At 37.5% G+C, this 24,370-nt stretch overlaps 1 protein-coding gene across 2 annotated transcripts in view; it reads right to left on the reverse strand.

The window, feature by feature from the left end:
- The window catches only part of epha4b (eph receptor A4b), a 496,460-nt gene that overhangs the window by 31,081 nt on the left and 441,009 nt on the right, over positions 1-24,370 (reverse strand). For both annotated transcript variants that reach the window (XM_051922030.1, XM_028794919.2), the window contains exons 13-14: positions 12,397-12,606; positions 1,516-1,665 (exon numbers count right to left, since the gene is read on the reverse strand). In XM_051922030.1, coding sequence (XP_051777990.1) covers positions 1,516-1,665; positions 12,397-12,606 — 360 coding nt within the window. The remainder of the gene's footprint in view (positions 1-1,515; positions 1,666-12,396; positions 12,607-24,370) is intronic.

The following is a 24,370-nucleotide window of genomic DNA, read 5'->3' on the forward strand; positions in this document are numbered from 1 at the left end:
CAAAACCAAGGAGCTGGTGGTGGATTTTAGGAGGCCCAGACCCCTCATAGACCCAGTGATCATCAAAGGTGACTGTGTGCAGATGGTGCAGACCTATAAATATCTGGGAGTGCAGCTGGATGATAAATTAGACTGGACTGCCAATACTGATGCGCTGTGCAAGAAAGGACAAAGCCGGTTATACTTCTTTAGAAGGCTGGCTTCCTTCAACATCTGCAATAAGATGCTGCAGATGTTCTATCAAACAGTTGTGGCGAGCGCCCTCTTCTACGCAGTGGTGTGCTGGGGAGGCAGCATTAAGAGGAAAGACGCCTCACGCCTGGACAAACTGGTGAGGAAGGCAGGCTCTATTGTTGGCATGGAGCTGGACAGTTTAACATCTGTGGCAGAGCGAAGGGCGCTCAGCAGGCTCCTATCAATTATGGAAAATCCACTGCATCCACTTAATAGTATCATCTCCAGACAGAAGAGCAGCTTCAGTGACAGACTGCTGTCACTGTCCTGCTCCACTGACAGATTGAGGAGATCGTTCCTCCCCCAAACTATGCGACTCTTTAATTCCACCAGGGGGGGTAAACGTTAATATTTAACATTATACATAGTTATTGTCTGTTTTTTCACCTGCATTATTATCATTCTTTAATTTAATATTATTTATTGTATCAGTATGCTGCTGCTGAAGAATGTGAATTTCCCATTGGGATTAATAAAGTATCTATCTATCTATCTATCTATCTATCTATCTATCTATCTATCTATCTATCTATCTATCTATCTATCTATCTATCTATCTATCTATCTATCTATCTATCTATCTATCTATCTATCTATCTATCTATCTATCTATCAGTTCATCGATCTTATTTGGTAGTGAGTTCACATTTCCCAGGATCACAGAAGGCACATATCGCCACTTTCTCGTTAGCCGCTTGGCTTTTAGCTTAGTGCCGGCTCTGCTGCCACGATACGACCTTCTTACCTTGTCGGGTAAATAGGGAACCACACCGGCACGGGCCTTTGTTCTCAGCACTTGACGTTGACTACCTGAATAGATTTAAACCCTTTTTGAAGTAATGTATAAGTCAATTTTGGTCACACGGCAAATTCCATCATGTTTCTTTTAGTTTTATTGAAGAATGCAGATCTTTTGCAGGTAGAGTCTGGGCAATAAAATATGGTTTTAATTTAATTAATAAAGCCGTGATGCACACTGGGATATACAGATTTGCTGATTATTTAATTATTACATTTATTTTATTATATTTATTTATTTATTACATTTATTGGCTTAAGCATTTTTGATAAATTCATGTATTTTAAATTTAGATGTGTGTCACTATGGCAATGCATGGATTTGGAACACATTCCAAACCAAATAAAAATAGCTAAAATAAAGTGACACTAAGTACAGTGTTCAACAGAATTCTTATGTTGAAATGATACTGTAATGGATCTCCTAATTGAATCAAATTCTGTTAAAAAAAACTTTTTCCCCTTAAAATTGTTCATACTCACATCTTGATTAGACATTTCCCAGTATGGTCGTTCACCATATGAAATCACCTCCCACATGACAATACCATAGCTCCAGACATCACTGGCTGAAGTAAATTTGCGGTAAGCAATGGCCTCTGGAGATGTCCATCTGATTGGGATTTTACCACCCTGGAAGACATGCATGGTTTGATTAAAATTTACTACATCTTTTGAACATTCTGACAGAAAAGTCTTGAACAGTGAATGTGTCACCTTATAAACTATTTCAGCCAATTGATTTCTCAAACAAACAGAGATAAGTAATTGATTGGTTTTTAGGAAGTCAGAACTAAATACTAAAGCAAGTCAGTGGAGTTAAAACACCTTTGAGAACCTAAGCTAACTAGACAGTGATTCTCTTTACAAGGTACAACAATTATCAACAGAAACAAAAACATATATATGTATAGAAAAATAACCTTCAAGAAGTCAAGTGGTTATGATTTAATCAGAATAAGAAAAAAATGATAAATTCTTAAGCATCTAATATTTCAAAAATAGATAATAGGGCAGGGTTCACCCAAGAGCCTAAATATACAAAGATAGCTTCAGAACATAATTAAAATATTTGCTAGACAGTTCAAATAATATTAGAAAAAGAAGATGAAGTAATCTTTTTTTCTAGTTTTACATTTTTTTAAATCAGCATCTGTCTATTTGGAGGAGGGCAGATTCACACTACTCTCAGCATAGCTTTCTACAACCACACTCATACTACGTAATGAATGTCTACATACATTTCTTGTTTCTGTATACACCTAAGGAGTAGAGACTCATTCACTGTAGACAGATCAATGAGATGTATATTATGCACACTGCATACAGTTGGGAGAAAATCTTCATATTAGAAATGATAGAGGAGAGACTGCTGTGAACACCGGTGTGAAAATAGTCATAGAGAATGCAACAAATAATATTTTAATTTTCTTGTGCAAATTTCTGACAAAGATTAAAAGTTGATGTGAATAAAACAAGTCCTTAACCATTTGCATAACCGCCTATATAATCTATCCATTTGTTTACTGTATGTTGAATAATTCATTTTGTCCATATTGCAACATTCTTTGGGAGATTTCAGAGGGTTTGGCCCCTTGTGTCCATAAAACTCTAAATATAAGCTACTAGTGAAACATGTCTGTATTTGCCTAATACCGTAGTAGGTATGATCTTATAAATCAGATCTTCTGATATGGGTTGTCATTTTGTAAATGACGCTACTGCGGTACACAACATGCATTTTTAATTATCAATTATTGATTCAGATATGATAAAATATTTATTAATACATAACACTACAGAATAGGCACAAGGAGGAAAAAAAGAAACCAGCAAGACCCCAACTTACTTCCTTTATACTTTTAATGATAGACAGTTACTTAGATGACTGCAACTCATTAATAAGTTACAAAGCTTTTATAAAATTTGCATGTTTTTCCTGAGGGGAAAACTTTGTGGATGTGGAAGAAAATCAGTGAGATGCATAGTTGACTTGTTTTGCTCCTTTGTGCATAGGATTTTTCTTTATACTGAAGTTTCTATGCAGATCCTACAAATGAAATGTTGCATAAACTAAAAGTTGTAAGCCTGGCACTATAAAATTAAGTGAGGTTCATGTGTGTCTGCAGGGCAATTATTTTCCAGGATACCCAAATTTTATTTCTTTTCAGTATTACTATCTGTACGCTAATTGATTTGGAACTGAATTGCCATGTTGAAACTATTAATTATATTGTGTTTTAAACTTTCCCGCTGTTTTGCAAATATTTCAAGCTCTGTGCATTCATATACCAGTTGCAATGCTGGTTTTTAATATTGGAGTAATTTTATTAATGCTGGCATCACACTGCACCACTTCAAGTCAGAGGGCATATCAGATGCTGAATTTTGTTGTGTCAGACATGGACTAGGAATCACTAGGGATGATGGATTAAACTTTATTTTGCTGCAATTGTATGTCATTTTTCTAATACAGCCAACCTTCATGAATGCAAAGTTAGCAAACTAAATGCTGTAAGAGCTTAGCGATATAGTTAAAACTGGAGAAGGTTAACATTTATGTCTGTAAACCTCTTTTACTTGTGCAGATTTATTCACAAATAATTTAGCTGGGAGGGCTATGAGTAAAAGTGAGTCAAAATGCTGAAATATAGGGGGAAATTTGGCAGTTTTGCCGGAAACGTTATTGGGGAACGTTTTAGATATAGTATATACAAATATGAGAGGGATTTAAATAACATCCTGTGGAGCAGTTTGTTTTTCCCCGTGTGTGCTACTTATTGTAAATAAAACTTTTATATTTTTATATACAGTATATAGTTTTATAATTTAGAATTTGGGGTGTAATATCTATTATTGATGTTTCATGACAACTTAATGCACTGTTTTAAGTTTAATTCTTATTTGTTAGTACTATTGGTCTCTTTCAAGGTCCTTTAACTTTGCAACCTTTCCCTACCACACCCCAGGAAATTTCCATGGGACAACTATGGAAAGAATATAGGTGTCCAAGTACAATTGTACGCTGTCAGGATGTGCTCTGGATCCTTACAGCCTTTTAATGAAATAAACAGGTTTAGAAAATAATTAATTGATTTTCAATATACAATTTAACTCTTCTTCTTTGCCAGCCTAAGCAAAACTGGATTCTTCAGTGTAATTGTTTGCTGCAAAGTGCAATATTATTTTTTTTCCTTCTTTTAAATTAAAGCTCACAAACTCTGTGCTAAGTAAAGACTGTTTACTGTGTGGTCCATCAGCAGACTGGGTGCCACAGGCTACACTTATTATCGTAAATGCTGCATGACTGTTGTTTTACTTGTAATCTCATTTTCTCTGGTTCAGTGCTTCATAAATATCATTTCATTAAGTTAACTATGAATTATATTTTACTTGGCACAAACAAACAGTGCAGGTTATAAAAGGTGTTATATAAGGTAGAATTTGATTTATCTTGCAGTAAAATAGTAACAAGATGTGAAAATTACAAATATAAAAATATTCTTTTGCAGAGGACACGGCAGTCCTTGATGTGCCTGCATTATTATTTCTACAATCAATTAACTTCACATGAAAAGAAGGAGCACACATAAAGGAACAAAGCATGATTTTCACAGCATCAAAGTAAAACACAACTGCAAAGCCTCATCTTTTTCTAAAACTCTTCTAATAAATAGGCAGAGGCAACCAACCTTATGCTCTGAGCAAGGTTACCACATTTTCTGATGTGTAAATAGCCCTATGTACTTTCAAAATAAAACATGAACAGCTTGAAAAGTATCAGTCATGAACGTCAGATGTATTCATCATCAGTGGCCCATTCAAATTTTTCCCCCCCATTAACAGTGAGGCAGGATGATCGTTTTATGGGTCTAGAAGCTTTAGATAGGTAGAACACTATTTAGTTCCAGGGTAATGACAACTTCCTTCTTAAACTATATAAAGGTGATTTATCACAGGTTATATCAAAAGGGGCAAGACTTGTAAAAACATTTACTGCATTATTGTATACCAATAAAGAGTTTATGCAAAATAGGCCACAGTATATTCATTTTTGAGAGATGTTTTGTTCTCATTATTAGGGTTCTAAAATAGCCCAGCTAGGTGTGATGTCATCCACTGTGGCATGTACAGCTTTTTTAAAAAAATTTTTTTTTATATAAAGTCTGAAGTTGAGATAGGTACACAATCAATAAGAATAACTATTTACAAAATATTTCACCTGATACCCTTTACTGCACTATCAAACAAAATTAAATATAAATTTAACAGAATGATTTCAGTGAAGCCTCCAGGTATTTTCTCACTGTATGCATTATATGACAAATTATTATCCTATATTTCAGAAAAGACACACTTAGATGTCTGAAGGTTACTGCAAATTCACACACAATTCACTGCAGTGAGCAGCTGTCTTGCTCCACAGTATGAAGAAAAAATTGCTTTAACTCCAGGCCATTAGTCTGATGTCAACAGAGGTCTGAAGAGACTAAAAGTAATTTCCTTCAGATGAATGCTTAGGGGCCTTTGTAAACTAAATTTCACGTGGACAGGCTCCCAATCTCAAAATAGTCATTTCAACCACAGATATTGCTTTCACAAGACTCATTCCAATACTCCGGCTGCACTGTCAGTGGTTTAGGGCATAATTGGCATAAGAAAATCAAAGAAGGGATTTGCTGAAATTGCATTCCTTCAAAACTATATAGAAATTAGACTGATAGAAATACCATAAGGATCAGAAAAAAAAAAATCTCTAATTTGGAATCTAAATGTCAGAGATATGTTCAACCTTACCTGGCATATTTTCTTTCTTTCTACCTAATGAAAGCACTGAGCAGTATCATTTTCACACTTTATATAATACACAATTGTTAAGGCAAAAGGATTCAATCACCTTTACACAAGCTATTTGCAAAAGTGAGAAAAAAAAAAGTTACAAGATAGTCTTGATGAATATGGCACATTTTACCAATATGCATGCATTCATGTATTCAGACTCTCTTTTTCATGGTTCACATACATTTATTCTGGGAATATTTCGTTACAAATGATTATGCATATTCAAAGATGTCAACCAGGAGGAATTTGGAAGTCAAATTCTCTGCGATCACACTGAATTACAAGCTAAAAAAAGAGAACAAACGGTGTTGCAGTAGTTAGAATCTACTACAATTTCAGGGTGTAGTTTAGGGTTAGGAGTATTGGCCTGGTTAATGTTTTTTTTTTCTTTCCCTCTTGTTTCCTCTATCATGTGTAGTCACTTATTCTATAAAGCTGAGGGAAGCATACTTTGCCACAGCACCAGTGAGTACAAGGCAGGAAAAACCTTACAGAACAAATTGTGAAAGCCATACTAACATTAATCCAAAAAATAAACATTTAAAATGTATTTAAAGAATGTTATTTTTTAGTGCATTTAACATCATAAAAATAAAATAATGTATTAGATGTGCTAATATATACCTGATGTGCTCAGTGCAGTTAGACTGAAATTACACTTATCACTTTACAATGTTAGGATTTCTGTGGGTTGGGGACCTTTTCCATTTTAATGAATCTGCCTTCACATTCTATATACTGCTTGCAGCCCTCCATTAACTTCTCAAAGATGTGTAGCAGTGTTTTTTTTTAATTGCCTTTAAAGCATTGACTAAATTTTCTGAGCACTAAATCAGTTTTGTGTTATTGTCTTTGAATTACTTCCACCACTATTATGGCAATGTCCTGTATATTGTCTCTGCTCCATACACTTTAGCTTGTCAGCAGTACTCTGCAAGTTTTTTTCCAAGCTTCACTCAAGATTTAATCAAATGTCACATCTTTGAACAAAGAGCATCTTTGAACAAAGAAACTGTAGAAAAAGGGGAGTTAAACTGTTAGGCACGATCACTTAAGAACTGAACTGAAATTGGTCCTTGACCTTAAATTGGACTTAAAATGTTTCCGTCTTCCCTTATATAGATTCTTCTTGTTTTACAATGGCCTTACCAATAAAAACAAAAGTTACTGAAACAAAATTTAGTGTTGAGCATTCAATCTAAACAGTAGTGCCTCGCCTCTTAAATTTGCATATACAGTATATGGCAAATCAATCCTTTCCAAACAGAAACAATTTGCTTTAAGTTTAGGTATATAGAATCCCAGTGATGATCCATTATCTATACATTTTCTAAAACAGCTTCTTACTTTGAAAGCTAAAAAAAATTGACAAGATTAGGGAAAGTAATTGTGATGCCCGTGGCTGGAATACTCCTCCAGGACATCAATTGACATAAACCAATGATGAAATGGGCAATGAGGACACATAACAACAAGTATAGGTGCAAAACAGTGCATACTGCTTTATATTTTAAACAATGTCCCAAAATCAAAGTAAGGTGTTTTTACAAAATAAATATTCCAAAAAGAAAATCAGTGAAGATAATAAAATCGCCAACACAATAAGTTAAAATGCATGTATAAAACAGACAGGTTCCTAATCTCAGCCCAGCTCACCCTCCACAGGTCTTGCAGATCAAGCTGTTATCCCAGCCATCTCAGCCAATCACCTCTAAGATACTCCATGCCAGACCTCCATTGTCCTGTCAAACTGTGGTCCAGCAGGAGCCGCGGAGCACTTTATTGCACCCCGTACCTCCAGAATACGTTATGGGTGTGACGCACCCCTGGAGTACTGTTCCACTCGCTCCTTAAAGGAGTCACCGACCAAAAGTTAAAAGAAAAAAAAAAGTCTAAAACTTATTGAATAAAAATTCATTTCAAGCCAAGAGTTACCTAGTATTGTTCCACATCTTGAGATTGCACACTGTAGATTAAAGCTCTGATGGATTAATGCCCCGACCACAATGGCTGATATTCCTTTTACTGGATGGTGACTATAAAATGGAACAACGGATTGGAGGGGGGACTGGCTATCAGAACTGTATACTCCACCCATATGCTAGGTGGTAGCAATCCTTAGCTGGATCACCCAGGTTTACACCCGTAGTGCAGCTTGGAAATTGCAGTTTCACTGGGCAGCATTGATGAGTCCTGTGGGTGCAAACAGGTGGACCTTCCAAGAACTGGTTTCTTAATTTCAAGGAGGTTCCATCTGACTCAAAATTTCTTTGTGACACCAGAAGAACTCCCAGGTCTGGCAAAAAAGGAGTTGCCTCACCTTCCCCATTGGCGTCAGAGTTTTATTGGGGGTGTTGGAGGTTCCAGGCAAAGAGGAAAGAAAAGTATACTGCTTTTAGGAACAAGTAGGCTGTTTGAAGTTCTCTCGCAAATAAAAATATTTATGTGAACCTGGTACTGTGAGTTGTTTAGTTGTGTCGGTGGTTTTATGGATCTGAGACACCCCACATGCTACAACATATACTGAAAAACAGTGTATCCATTTTGTTTTAGGAAGAAATATATGCAAAAAGCAAGACATTTTAATGAGATTTGGCCATTTTAAAAGGAGACTTGCTGTGGCCTTCAGCTTGCTGCTTGTCTTCTTCCTTTTGGACTCAGTGGCATGGTTTGAAAAGTTGTCTCCAAGCACTGTTACAACTAACAATATTGAATGTCTATATCCAGATGTGAATTGCCTATCTCTGTTCTGTAGACAACCAGAAGATAATCATAGAAAAAATGTCACATGGTCATATATGGTATAAAATGTGATTATTTGTGGTACTTCAATCAGTTTCATCATGTTTTGGCTCTATTGCATAATCTGCCTTTTTCATTTTCTCAGTACCTTTTACTATGTGTGCACATAATATACCACAGAAAATCTGTAATGCTGATTGTTAACTGTCACTGTCCCATCAGCACTTTCATACATTGTGAACCATGGCAGATGTATACTCAAAATAGAGGATTTCAGAGCATATTGACTGCTCTGCTTTATATCATACATTCAACAGAGTTTTTGAGGAGAGCATCATTGCAGCCAGGAATTAATATCAAGAATCTGTGATAAAATGTATTACTTCCAGGTGTTACAAGTATGCCTCAGAAACGTGTAAGTTGTTTTCTTTACTTAAAACCTTTACTGCTTCAAAGTGGACATACTGAGTAAGTTATGAGGATGTACCATCCCCAACCTCCTATACATTTTTTTTTTAGTTTGTAATTTAATTTAGAACACAATTTCAGGTGGCAAATGAATATATAACAAGATTATGAAGAAACAGCTTTGATTTAAAAAATACCAAATAATAATTTAATTTCATGTAACACCTAACACTCCAGAGCTTGGACTGTCATTATCCTTCCCTTATCATAGAGATATTGAGCCCTGGAACCCTGAGGGGAAATCTAACTTTTCACATATCTAAAAGCATATATCATTGGGCACTTTGTTGCATGAACAATAATGTGACAAAAGATAGGAAATTAAATAAAAACACAGAGAATGTAGGTTTCATGTGTCATTTGTATTAAAATTACATTCATTTATAGCCTCAGAATTTCCAGTGTCAGAATGTGATACAATTTATAATTAGCTAGAAAAAAGTACTTATAAATTCTGGGAGACAAGATAGGGAAATGGCTAGCACTAGCATTTAACGACTCTAGTGTACTAGGTTTGAATGCCATACCTGCACATTGTCCATGTGTGTAGGTGATTTTTTTTCTCTGACTGGATAATGACATTTGTTTTTTGGTTCAGTTTTCATCTTTACTGTACAAAGATTCATCAGAATTTGAGATCAGTGATAAAAGACTGTTATTTTCAGTAAACTTGAAGAAACCTAGAGGATCCACAAGTAAGTTACAAAGTATAGAACATAAAGAGGGGGTTTAATAAGATAAAAAGTGGGACACATGAACTAAGACTGAGCAGTTTTCAGTTTCAACAATGTTGTTTCCTGTTACAAAGGAAATTCAATGGCCAATAAAACATGGCCTGACTGATAAGTTTATCTTAATTTATGCTTGCTTAAACAGAAACGATTAATCTTCTTTAATCTCTCCGAAACAGCTCATACAGCACATTCATTAAAACAATGTCACACTTTTGTATATTTTCTATAATCACATTTTATCTTTTTTATAATATGAAGACCAAAACTGCTCACAATTTTCTTGGTGCCTCACAAATGCACTGCATAACTTAAGAATTCTCTCCCTTCACTTGTACTGTATTGTGTGTTTTAAGCTGGAACAGAACGTGACTGTTAAGGAGTAGTTACCACAGTAAAATGTCTATGCCCTTTTACTCTGTACGATTCAAGTAAACCTGTTATTTCTGGCATCAAACTTTGGATAACTGCTGATGTACAGTATATAAAAATCCATCCATCCTCCAAATCGGTTTTATCTACAGTAAGGTCACAAGGAAACTACAGCCTATACCAGCAAGCACTGGAAGCAAGACAGAAAGAATCCCTGGACAGGGCACCAGTGCACTGCAGTAAGAACACACACGTGCACAAACAAGAAGAAAACCCATGGGGAGAGCATGTGAACTCCATGCAGGGAGGACCCAGGACATAAACCTTGGCCTCCTTGTTGCGAGTAATATACTAAATGCTATTCCTTATTTGGAGAAAGATCCCATTGAATTACCAGGGTAAAACGGCCTATGACTGGTCATGCGACTTGTTGAACCTTTTATTAGCAATTGGTGAAATTTCATCACAGAAAATATTTTCCATAGTAAATAAGCAACTTTATAAAAATACAAGTCTTTTCAGTAACATAGTGTAAACCGAATAAGGCATGAACTGTTAGTACACTGTGAAAAAGAAGAAGGGTGCAGACACTGTTAAAACGGTGAGGAAGTGCCAGTTGAGAGGATGTACATGCAACTAAAGTATCAAAAGAATGTCACTGTTTTATGTGTAGGAACTCCTCAAAAATCCATGTACAATGATTCTGCTTGTCATTTACACACATATCTATAAAATATATAAGCATGGGTGTAATTTTTTAAAACTTTATAAAAATGTAAATTTATATTACATTTAGAAATAAACTACTTTAGAAAAATATTAGTTTATACTACATTTGCTATTTTATGTGCCCAGCTGATTGAAAAGTGTTGTTTTGCTTTTCACAATCAAATACTGAAGTGGTTTATGCCGACCAACAGTGTGACTTTCAGAAAGCATCTCTACAGGACCTTCTCGCCGTGCAACACATCAAACAGAAAATGTAAAGTGTCACCATTTGGCTTGTAGGAGGTGCTCAAAAACGATAAAAAATCTATACTCACTGCTGATAAAAACCTTTTTGTAATAAGCATATCCACAGAAATATATGTGTATGCCTGGCAGATTGACATGGGTTGTTTTTCTTTTCACTAAAATACAAATAAATTCTGATAAGATGCTAACATCTTAATTGAAAATTTGCAAACAAGCTTGGTGCCAAGAAATATTATATATATGTTAATATTTATTCTAGGTATTGTAGGTTATTTATGATTTTTAGGGATTGAGCAGTGTTGGTGGAAGGAGCAGAACTTAGAAAAATATAAAAAGTGGACTTTTACAAAGTCAATTTATTCCATTTTATGTTAGAGCAGCCTATTACTTAACTATTGGAAAATGCCAATGCTTTGGAGTTTGCTTAAAATTTACCTGAATAGTATTGATACTTAGTTTAAACAGAAAGTGTAATAAGTTCTGCTATATGGCAAATCAAAAGGAATTGCTTGGCTATCCATGTTTTTGTGGATAGGAGATATCAACCATTTCAAATACACAGTATAATGATCATTACATCTTACATCTTGCCTGAAGTTGCCTCAAAAGCTTGCATATTGTAATCTTTCGAATTAGCCAATAAAAGTTGTTATTTTACTTAACTTCTCACTACATCTTTAATAGGTAACATGGTACAACACCCTAGACTTACTGTATATTGTATGCAAAGTAACTTCATGATGCAGCTTTAACTGATTGAATACTGAAAAATTCTCCATAGTTTATTTCTTTTACACTTTGCTGCATTTGCCCAGTTTAACATGTTACATTTATTATACCAGATTTATCCTTTGTATATATATTTTTTTAAACAAAAGTTTATATTACTTAGTGAAGATAAGTCAGTTTTGTGAAGGAAAATCAGTTCTGCAAAATTCAATGACAAGTTCAAGAGAACTCTGTTGGAATCTATGCCAAAAGACAGTGCTGCATTCAAAAAAATGTGATTTCTCAATTTTTTTATTTTTAATAAATTTGCAAAAATCTCAAGTAAACTTTTTTCACATTGTCATTATGGGGTGTTGTGTGTAGAATTCTGAGGAAAAAAATGAATTGAATCCATTTTGGAATAAGGCTGTAACATAACAAAATGTGGAAAAAGTGTTGCGCTGTGAATACTTTCTGGATGCAGTGTATGCATGATATAGGAAACAAAAGGTAAAAGGCTACCTACCCTTGTGGTGTATGCAGCTTCTGGGTCATCTTCCAGCACTCTAGAAAGACCAAAATCTGAGACCTTGCACACAAGATTACCATTGACGAGAATGTTTCTGGCTGCAAGGTCCCTATGCACATAGTTCATGTCAGAAAGATATTTCATTCCAGATGCAATACCTCTCAGCATTCCAACTAGCTGGATAACTGTAAACTGTCCATCATGTTTCTAGGAAAGATTAAACAAAAACAATGTTAAAATATATGCAAATAAAACAAGCTTTCTATGGAACTTTACATGTTCATTTATTTGAAGAGAAATTGTGATATTATGCATTCACACAATGAAACTTAATTTCATGCATAGTATCGATATACTATACAAAAATATCTTAGAAGATTGATATCAATGTATACTGTACATCTGCAAGTAAATAACAATGATTAATTTGCTTTGATTATTGTCACACACCGAGTCAGTGTTGGGAACTGAAGTTCAGTTTCAAAGCTAATACACCACTCACAATTTCCTATAAAATACATACTAGATACAGGTATGAATTAACTTTAGTAGTCAATGTCACGCACTCGTGTTGGAGAACCTCCTCACAGGCTGAATTGAGGTTAAGTGATAACTCACCAAGGTGAGAGAGGCACTATCGCTAATGTTCTCTTCTCTTTTTCTCCATGCAGCACAGAGAGACTGCCCAGTGAGGGCCCAGCCCCTCCTGGTTCATGCACTATAAGGAAGCTGGCTGCCTGGAAGGAAATGTCATTCTACTCTGAGAGGGCACTGCTGAATGGAGCTCCAAAGAATGATCCTTTCCTTCGAAGCTGAACAGCTTAATCCATTGTTGTTTGTGAAACCGCAGTTGGTGTCCCAACATTTCATTATTGCCTCTTCTGTCATTCCTGCACCCAGCCACATCAGAAAAAATTACACTTGGATAGGTCAATACCCATTGCTGATTAACCATATTTGTTAGCTACATGTTCAATTTTAGTTCTTACTTATTTCCAATAGGTAGCTATATAAAATGATGTGCAAATAACATGGTAGCCAATTAACATTTTTCATCCATCCATTTTCCAACCCGCTATATTCCTAACTACAGGGTCACGGGGGTCTGCTGGAGCCAATCCCAGCCAACACAGGGCACAAGGCAGGAACCAATCCCGGGCAGGGTGCCAACCCACCGCAGTAACATTTTTCAGGAAAGTTAAATAAACAATGATAGAAATTTTATTGTCAAACAAAAGCAGGATTCAGTTTTATAATAAATAATAGTTACTAAAAAAAGAGGTGGTTGGAAAAATAATGCTAATGATTTCTGTATTTCAAGCTTCCTTTTACAGTGCCTTTCGCTTGATGGTGTATTAGAGAATAAGGATTTTTAAATGTCTGCTCTTTGCCTTTTTGAGTAGGAAAAAAAGGGAGGAAAAGTAAATTTTAGCATTTAATCGAACACCCAAATACTACTTTGATCTTTCAGTTGTTGTACATCTCAAAATCTTAAATGCCCAATCATTTTTAAATAAAAAATGACTTAAAGCATTTTATTTTAATCAGTCAATATTTAAAATACAAAAAATAATCAGTTTTGCAAAGTTAAAAGTCTAAATCTTGAATTCAAAAGAAAAAAGGCAACACTTCTTAGCACACTGAAGTCAAGTTTAGTCTGATGAACACTTGCAAGCTCATATTGATGGGGGATTATATTGTGTGACTTCTGAACTCTGACACCCTCTCCAACGGGATTACATGCAGAAGCACGATTGCCTCCTTTTGAGACCCCCCTGTGGTGGTCGGCTGGGGGATGTGCCCAGTCGCAATGCCTGGACGAACCAGGGGAGGGACTGTGCCTTTCCCGGACCACGAGAGGGCAGCCACCCTGGTTGGTGTGGAGGCCACGGGAATGGAGCATGGAAGCTCAACCCTATAGGGGCTGGTGGTCACCGCCAGGGGGCACCCGGACGAGTAAGGAGCCCTGGACATCAGCACTTTTGCCACACCCAGAGGTGCCTGAGGAAGAAATACTAGGGACACCCGGAGTGCTTCCGGGTGCTCATGCGGCACTTCCGCACACCAGGAAGTACCGCAGGAAGCTCATCGGGGGCACCTGGAGCACGTCCGGATGGGAATAAATGGGGCCGCCTTCCTCCAGTCGTCAGCTGGAGTCAGGTGGAAGAGGACGAAGCTCGGAAGAGTGGAGTGGAGGCGGTGAAGGCAGGACTTTTGAGAGGCCCGGACTTGAGGGTGTTTGGTGATTGAGACACTGGGTTTTGTGCGGGAATTTATTTATTGTAAATACAGTAATCCCTCACCTATCGCGGGGGTTGCGTTCCAGAGCCCCCCGCAATAGGTGAAAATCCGCGAAGTAGCGACCTATATTTATTTTATTATTTATACATATTTTAAGGCTTTATAAACCCTTCCCACACTCTTATAAACCTTTCTCACTCTCTTGTTAACCTTTCCCATGCTCTTATAAACACTTCCTATGCTCTTAAACACTTTCTACATTCTTAAACACCTCAGACCAACACTGCACACTGCGATCAGACGTCAATGTGACTGCACTCGCTTTGTGAAGGGGGGCAGCTGAACTCACGCTGAGCAGAAATGGACTTTGTGCTGCTTCTGCCAAAATGCCTGCTTGTCGCTCTGCGCGTGGAATGTGTGTGTGTGTGTGTGTGGGTGTGTGAGAGCTAAACGCACCTTCGCTCAAACCCCCCCTCCTCGGAAGTGCAGTATGCTCCTGCCACTTCGCATTATCAAGGGGGTGGGGAGCTGAATGAACGCTAAGGAGAAGTGGACTTTGTGCTGGCTTTGTGCTGCTTGTCCCACTGCGTGTCAATAATTTAAAAGCCTGTACATCACCAATTTTCCTGTCTCACTGTCTTGTCTTGCGTGAAGTTAAAATGTTTTATAATAGTGAGATGTTACTCATATCCTTAGCCCGACATCCACATATCATATGTGTTAACAAAGTGTGTTTTATAAGTTTACATGTGTTTAAAGCATGTGGGATGGGTATTTTAAGGCTTAAACTATAAAAATGTTTATTTATATGGTCTTTCTATATCGCGGATTTTCTCCTGTTGCTGATGGGTCTGGAACATAACTTGCGTGATAGGCGGGCAATCACTTGTATTTAAAAACCCGCGAAGTCGTGAATCCGCGAAAAGTGAACCGCGAAGTAGCGAGGGATTACTGTACTGTAAATAAACGTGTGTGGTTTTGAACCATCGGTGTTTTCCTGTCTGTACCTGGGCTGATTTTCCACACCCCAAATGGGACGACCTGCAGAAGTGTGACTGCTGCATCTGTTGAAGGTTGTTTGTCTGTCACAGAGGCAACCGCAGATTTGCAGCGCCACAGAAACTACAAGCTGACAATTGCCACGTGCAAAGCAGCAGTCACCCGATGGATGATGCAGGGAGCATTATAACTTGGCCACTGAACTGGCCCTGACCCTGCCTGTTTGCTGTGCCTGTGTTTAGTACAATGGTATATCCTGCTACAATAAATAACCTTCCTGTTCTTGTTTCAAGTTGAAGGGTATAAGACACAGACTCACGTGTCACATAATACCAGAAGTGGTGTCTTGCACTAATGGAACCCCATGAGTCACATAATATCCTGATACTGGTGGAGCAAAACGAGGCTCCTGAGGGCACTGATGCCTTCGCACTCCCCATCGATGTGCTGGTGAATTTAGCTCCCTCAGACAACTTAGAGTGCTTCCTATTCTGCTTCAAACACATGGCAAAACTGATGCGCTGGGACAGGGGAGCTTGGGCAGCTATTGTGGCCCCGTTTTTAATGGGAGAGGCCCTACAGGTCGTGCAAAACATCCCTCCCAAAAGGCTCAATGATTACAACTTCCTGAAGCAACAGGTCTTTCATTGCACGGCTATCAGCCCGGTGGTTAAGGGGTACCAGTTTAGTCTGTGGCACATTGACCCAGATCACCCTATACGAGGACAGATCCAGGACTTAGTGGACCTGATTCAAAGCTGGATCAGTGGAGACACTTTTGAACTCATTGTGGAGAAGCTCACTATTGATGCAGTACTGTGAGGGTTTTACAAGGGCCTTTGTGATGAAATGCTCCAGAACAACATCCACTCGCTGTTAGACCTGACCCCCATATTGGAGGGTGTTCAAGCCACCTGGAAACAAAGGGGCTACCTGGGCTTGGCACCGACTTCGATCTAACCAGCACAGGCTCCTCGGGTTGCCGGTGCCATGGGTGGAAGACGCCATTGTAGAAACATCATAGTGCGAACTGACTGCAGCTGCTTTTGCTGTGATCAACCGGGACATCTGACTCTGGAGTGCAACCTGCCAAAACCATGGACATTGGTCTGGCCCAAGTATGTGACTTGCAAGTCTCCCCTAAGATGTTAAGGGAGGACAATTTTAAGGGCACTCAAACCAATAACAAAACATACTGGAACCAGTGATATACACATGCAAATCAATATAGTTCATATGTAAACCAGTGGTATGCACGTACAAACGGATATAGTTCACGTACAAATCGATAATATATGGACACGAACCAATTTAGTTCATATGAATGAAACCAGTATTGTTCACTATTAAGTATGCGCGTAAATATTCATAAACCAATAGTGTTCACACATAAACCAATAGATTACACACAGAAATATATGATTTATGGCCTGTTTGGCCCCTCATACAAAGACATTTTTCTGCATCAAGAGACAGTAATCCCTTGGAAGCACCAATATTGTACTAAGGAGTGTGTGTGTGTTTTTAAATACAGTACATATATTGTGAAGTGTAGGGGTCACCACTGAGCCCCAAACACAAATGCACAAACACAGTCCCGGGTGCAAATAAAGGGGTATTTATTACAAATACCTTGTACAAAACAGACAAACAAGTGGTTTCTTCTTTCTTTTCTCTCTCTCTCTCTGTCTCTCTTCACCACACTGCAACTCCTCCAAAGCAAGTGTTGCCTGTCTCCGTTCCTGGCTCCAACTTGCCTGGACAATGCAGTGCGATCTCTTTTATGGCGGACCCCAGGAGTACTTCTGGTGCCAGGATTTCACCTGTTAGAAGCACTTCTGGGCCATACGGAAGTTCCAAATAGTAGGGAGTGCAACTCACTGCAACACTCACGGGCCTACAGCAAGGTTGCACAACTGGACTACAATTCCTGGCATGTCCAAACGAGTACCAAAATCCAGGGCTGCGGCCAACTAGAGTACGGGGGAGTCTAGGAGTAGGAACTGTTGCTCTCCCCTGTTCTTCCATATTATAGTCGTCCCATCCAGGAAAGGACCCCAAACCAATTCCAGCTTGGACATTGGTCCCAGCATGTTGTCCCTCACTATATACACACACATATATACATACAGACACCCACATATACATACATACACACACACACATACATATTTTATATTATATATATATATATATACACACAAACATATGTTTACACACATAAATATACACAAACATGTTTATACACATACATGCATACATATGGCTGCTCTTGCTGAGTGGCTGCCGTTTCTGGCTGCAGAAGTTGCAGTTGCCCAGGGGCAGTGATAGGCAGTGCGATGCCATCTGATTTGTACCTCTTGTCATTGTAAGTGGCAGTTGTCCAAGGCAATCATTGCTGTGGGTGCATCAGCTAAACAAACATGTTCAGCACCACGATCAGCTGGGGACAGATCAGTTGATCTGTCACTTTCGTTTTTTGATCTTGATCTCCAGGGGCCTCATGTATAAACGGTGCATATGCACAAAAATGTTGCGAAAGCCCATTTCCACGCTCAAATCGTGATGTATAAAACCTAAACTTGCCGTAAAGCCACACACATTTTCACGCCAGCTAAAACCCTGGTGTACGCAAGTTCTCCGCTTGATTTTGCAAACTGGCGGCACCCAGTGTCAAAGCAGTGATTTTGTTCCAGTGGGGTTTCCCTTTCTTTTTTAGATACACATTCCTGACGTGGCTGAAACTAAATACACTTTATTAACCGCATATTGTTTATTATTATTGATTGTAATTAACTTGTAACAATATAATCATCCATGGAATGGCCAAACTATTCCAAATACCATAGCTGTTTTAGCGTTGTTACTCTCACTGCACCTTATTCTTCTTCTTTCAGCTTCTCTCGTTAGGGGTTGCCACAGCAGATCATCTTTTTCCATATTACTCTCACTGCACCACTTGGAGTATTTATATCACTGTATCTGAGTGTGGAATCACAGCTCTACAGCAGCTGATCGGAAAGAGAATTATCAGTATACAGCATCAAGCACACGCTGCCTCAGCCATTCTGTCTATTGAACAGCTGTCATACGGCAAACACTTCAGAGCCTTTCCTGTAGGGACATTGCGGTTCAGAAACAGTTTCATCCCAAGAACTATAAACGCATTTAATCAGTCCATCAAGGTCTCCTTGTAGAACTGTTTGTACTTATTAGTACAATTACCTCATTGTAAACTTGCGATACAGTTATAATATTGCACATCCTGAGCCACTTTATAAAGCGTGTATTTACATATGATAACAATATAATTTTTAAGATGAAATGCAGCAAAATATGTTTATTACATTATACAGATAAAATGTTAACATCATTTAAATAATCTATATTGTTAATAATTAAACATGTGAGGACACGGTGGCGCAGCGCTAGCTAGTTCAGGGATTGTTCCTGCCTCGCACTGTATTCTTGCTGGTGCTGGCGTGACACTGGAAGAATAGATGGATGGAATAATTAAACATGTACTACGAAGATATTTCAATGTTCCTTAAAAGTTTTGAAGAATCTGCGTTCTAAGCTTACAGATGGCTTCACATCTATGACAGAGCTAATTGTGTGACGAGTGGTTACTTTGATAAAGAAAAGGAAGGACAGGAATTGAGGGTTAGTATGTTTGAAAGAGACAGTACTGCTGCAATAAATTACTTCATCAAAGGTCGTACAGAAAGCATCTTGTGGGAGGCAGGAAAAATCTCTGGACAGGGCGCCAGCTCATTAATGTCATTGCGCCACCGTGTTCCCATGTTTAATACATACTTTAACTCCTATCATCATGAAAATATCAAGTATACATCTCAGTATTTTAATTATTCAGAGAGCTGTAATGTCACAAATGTAATGGATTCTGTGTCTAGTCGGAGGAAGAGAAAGCCCGTTTAAGAAGCACGTAGTGATTCACACACAGAGCACATAGAAGAAAACATACAAAACAAAGCATGTAACGTGCTACTTTAGTTACAATGGTATTTCAGAAACTAGCAAATTAAACAATTTAAAGATAAAGTTTATGATGTTCTACTTTAATGACAAAATAAACTATGTGATTAAAGTGGAAATTTCGAGATTAAAAGTTGACATTTCTAGCTTTTTTCTCACTGTGTTCCTATTTTTTTTTCTTTTCTGTGTACCCTAATAAGCTTTCATATGACACTCAGATGAGTGTATTTCGGGCACTGTGCGACTTTGTGAACTTGAGCTTTCGAGTTTCTCTGACACTCTATGTCACTCGATCAACTTCCTTTTGTTGTTTATACCACTGTTTAAACCAACAACTAGTACATTTTTCCTTGCCTCCACTTGGTATTCGCTGAAATTCTTCTATTTTCCCATGTGCTTTTGCCATTGCCTTTTCACAGAATGCTAAGCTTAAGGGCTATTTATATTGATTTGCATATTCAAAGAGGCATAATTCTGGGAGGAGTTTGGGTGGGGCAGCAGGCGCATGCACGTGCATTACTTTTCACAATGACCGGGATTTATGGAGCGTAAGAACGTGGATGCTGGCGAACGCACAGATTTATGCATCTGGATTTTTTTGTGTGTACACACATTTTCACTTTTGTCCTTATACCATGTTTTAGTGTGAATTCTATGCACGGCGTTATCCATGAGGCCCCAGATAATTTGCAACAAAATCAGAGTCAGAGTTCAATTCAAAATAGCAAAAAAGTCATCCATTGAGTATTTTATATTGTCATTGTTTGCTTGTTGCTACTCATGCAGACATTCTTCCAAGCAAATAAAGAACACTTTTGCCATAATGGGGCATTTTTTTGACATTTACAGTTGATTTCTGCTCTCAACCCCTCATGTTGACATTTGCCCACTAAGCCACCATGGGACTGAAGAACTCCTCCGTTAAATTTTCATCTATATTTTATGTATTTATTGTGTTCATTCTTTTGTGTAAGATTTTATGGATTATCATTGTTTTGGTTTATGCATGAAGTACTGTTATAAAGGATTTAAATAAGGAATCATCTGGAATTCGGGAATGGAATAATCCATTTTACATTAATTCTTATGGGAAAATGGTTTCAGTTTTCAAAAAAATTGGTTTCTGAATAGCCTTTAGGAACAAATTCTGTTCAACACACATTCTAAACAATTCATGGAGGTTTTACAACACATTCTTTAATATATCCAATTATATCCATATAATTATGCAGGTCTTCAAAAAGAAATTATCAGTCATAATGCATTGGTAAAATGTTCTTTTCTGTCCACTGCTATTGGGCAATTCAGTGCTTATTCACAATGAACTTGTTAAGTTTATTTTGAAATATCTGTACAATATACAATTATTTTTATTTATCGATTGATTGGCTATATTATTTGTTCTGTATGTATCCATGCTTTTTATGCTTTTGCTGGTATAAGCATCTGAATTTACCTATGGGGTTAATGAAGTTTATCTAAAATGAGATTTCTTTGCAGGTGGAAGGGCTGATACTCTGTTATAGGGTGAGAGGCTCAGTGATTCGGGAAGATGAGATAGTTTGTGCTTGTTGTAAGGATGCCCCCTGAATAGCAAACCCAGGACATGCTGAAGGAATTATATCTCTTTGCTAGCTTGGAATCACCTGGGAATACCATAGGAAGAGCTGGGATCTGTAGCTGGGGCCAGGGTAGTCTGGGCTGACCTGCCAAACTTGAAGCCATCACAACCCTTCCCAGGAAAATCAGTTGAGATGATGGGATGAGATAATATTGTTTCCCAGCAAATGAGCACATCAAAAATATCTGATCATCAGCAATGTATTTAATTTCTAGTTAATTAGTTCTTGTTTTGTTCATTTATCAAAGGTCTAAGGTCTGCTTGGTCTATGAATAAGAAATATGCAATTTTCCAAATACCATAATCCAACCAAATCACAAAAAGCAAAAAGAATGTACACAACCAATGGTAAAGGAACTCATAAACTTGTTAATTTCCCCCATTAATTAAATAAATAAATAAATAAATAAATAAATAATGAAAACTGTACAGTAGCTGTAAGTTTTATGGCATGTTTTCCAGATAGATATGAATGTCATATATTAAAATGCAGTAATGCAGTAGTCTGCAATCTGCTGAAATGAGTCATCCATAGACATCACACCTTAATAAGCAGTTGATCTCAATTAGAATCACACTTAGCACAAAGTGTGGAAGGTGCTTTGTCACATTTTTGAAAAAAAAAATTCAGTGAGTTGACAACATCATAATAAAATTTAATTCTACATTTAATTCTAGGATGTCTTTCAAATTTCTCTGTGTTATTGTGGTATAGCAGGTCTGTGGCTCAGAAAAAAGTGACCATTTTAATAAATGAATAATTAATTGGCTGGCTTGCTCTGCATGGATGCAGCTGCAGGGGGGCTGGTGGAGTAATTGGGGTGAGATGCACCTGCGCATGAGGGTGTGGTCTGTCTCAATTGCTTTATCTGCTTCCTGCAGTACATGATTGAGACTCTGCACCCATGGAGGCATACAGGAAAAAGCCAGCACAGTACGGGGGTTGGGAATCAAATAGAGATGGGGAAAAAAAAGGAGAAAAGATTTGGAAAGGGAAAAAAGAAAGGAAAAACAAAAGAAAAAAGAAAGGACGTTAAAGGAAGGCGAGAGAAAGCAGGAGGCAAAGAGAGCCGGTGCAGGTGAACAACAGAGAGTGAGAGAAAGCAGGTAGCCCCTTGAGGGAGTGTGCGGCCTATACTCAGGGGGATGTAGGAGGTCACTTCAGTTGAACAATCAGTGAGCTGAAGTGACTCAGCGTAAGGCCTGGAGAAAGGCATTGGGAGCTGCAGGGGTATCGGAAGGCACAGTGAGGTGTCCTGCGAGGGAGCCATGGACCGCAGGGACACGAGCATCACAGTGGGAGTCGAGGTTTGGGAATGGATGGCTTACTGGGAGCCAGAGACGGCTACAGGGCCCCAAGCCTGCTGAACTGCCGGTTCCTTGGCTGCAAGAGCTCGTATAGGGTTAAGCTAAGGAGAGGTCCGTTTTTAAAGGATTACACCAGGGCTAATGGTTTTATGGACAGCTTCCTGTTTTTAAACTCATTTTAATGGATTATTTGACTGATTTTTAACCTCCACCAGCACCTTTAATTTTATGGATTATTTATTGATGAGTTAGCACTGCACAGTTTTTGAAAACTGTTTTGATTTTTGGACTTCTTTTAATAAAAGCACTGGAGCACTTTTGCACCAAACCCTTTGCTTTGCTTATCCCCCGGGTACATTATTGGTGGTAGTGGGTACAAGAGGCTTCTTGGAAGGACTTGGTACCGTGGTGCCATCCTGCGCTGTCACATTTATTCCATCATACACCAATGAGTAAATTTTCCAGATCTGCTTAATCTGTCACACAGATACGGGGAGCTGAGTTTAGAAATGTAGTATCAAAAATAAAACTGAGTTGTAGCTGTATGTAGCTGAGCATAATTATGATATTATAGCAATAACAGAAACCTGGCTAAATAACAAAGATGGAAATGAGTATAATATAGATGGGGACACATTTTTTTTGAAGGACCGAGAGAACAGAAAGTGTGTGTGTGGGGGGTTGCTGTTAATATAAAACAGTACATAAATACAAATCTTCTTCAGTTGGATGATGAGTCCCATCTTAACAAGGACATCTAGATTTACCTGGAAAGTATTAGGGAAAGTGGTCTTATTTTAGGAGTGTGTTTAAAAAAAAAACCCTGAATGCTAACCATTTCAAAACTTTTATTATTGTACATTTGGAAATTGCATAGGAAGAAGTACTGCTTAGATTAAAAAAATTACTATGGAAAAGAATGAGCAACACAAGACAAGAAGAGGAGTTTTACTGAATGGTCAGCATGGGTTTGGACAAGGAATGATAAAATGATACTTCTTTGAACAATAAAATGTTGCTTAGATTCCTATTACTTTGCTTGTTATAAAAATTTAACACAATTCTTTGTTAGTGAAAAAGTCAAAAACCAAAAATTATTTCTGTGCAGATGCATAATTTTTTTTTCTTAAATCTAGCAAAGTCTGATGTTCCAGTGTTCTAAGTGATTACAACTGGAGAGAAAGACAGAACAACATAAATTAAGCAGCGAGTCCTAACATTTCATGCAGCTCATCAATAAAGTTGAGGAGTGTTATAATTAATATCAAACTTAAATGGAAAATAACTTTATAAAAGTCAGAGACTGATCAAATGTTTTTAGGCAGAGGCTAGATATTTCTTGATTTTACATTATGTTATTGATTAACATAATGTGTCAATAATAATAATTACCGATTAATATTATTATATAAAGATTATGTATTTATTATTATTGATCCTTTTCAGAAAGTGGTTTATTGCTCTTTGGGAACTTGGCACTGTAAAATGTACCTTTTTTGCTTGACTGTTATTAACAGTACACTAATTCCACAGGCTTTCAGAATGCTTTAAAAGTCTTAGCAACACTGAGTAATTCTTTTATTTTTAGAAGTTCTCATTTATAATTGCAATACAACTGTTCTTTCAGATGTATGACAAACAGGTCCCAATTCAGTATTTAAGGCTTAAAAAATCATTAATATTCTGGAAATATTAAGTACTAGCAAAATACCTGCGCTTCGCAGCGGAGAAGTAGTGTGTTGAAAAGGTTATGTAAACATATATATACATATACATATATACACATATCTACATATACACATATCT

The sequence above is a fragment of the Erpetoichthys calabaricus genome, chromosome 2, assembly GCF_900747795.2.
Source record: "Erpetoichthys calabaricus chromosome 2, fErpCal1.3, whole genome shotgun sequence".
Lineage (NCBI taxonomy): Eukaryota > Metazoa > Chordata > Cladistia > Polypteriformes > Polypteridae > Erpetoichthys > Erpetoichthys calabaricus.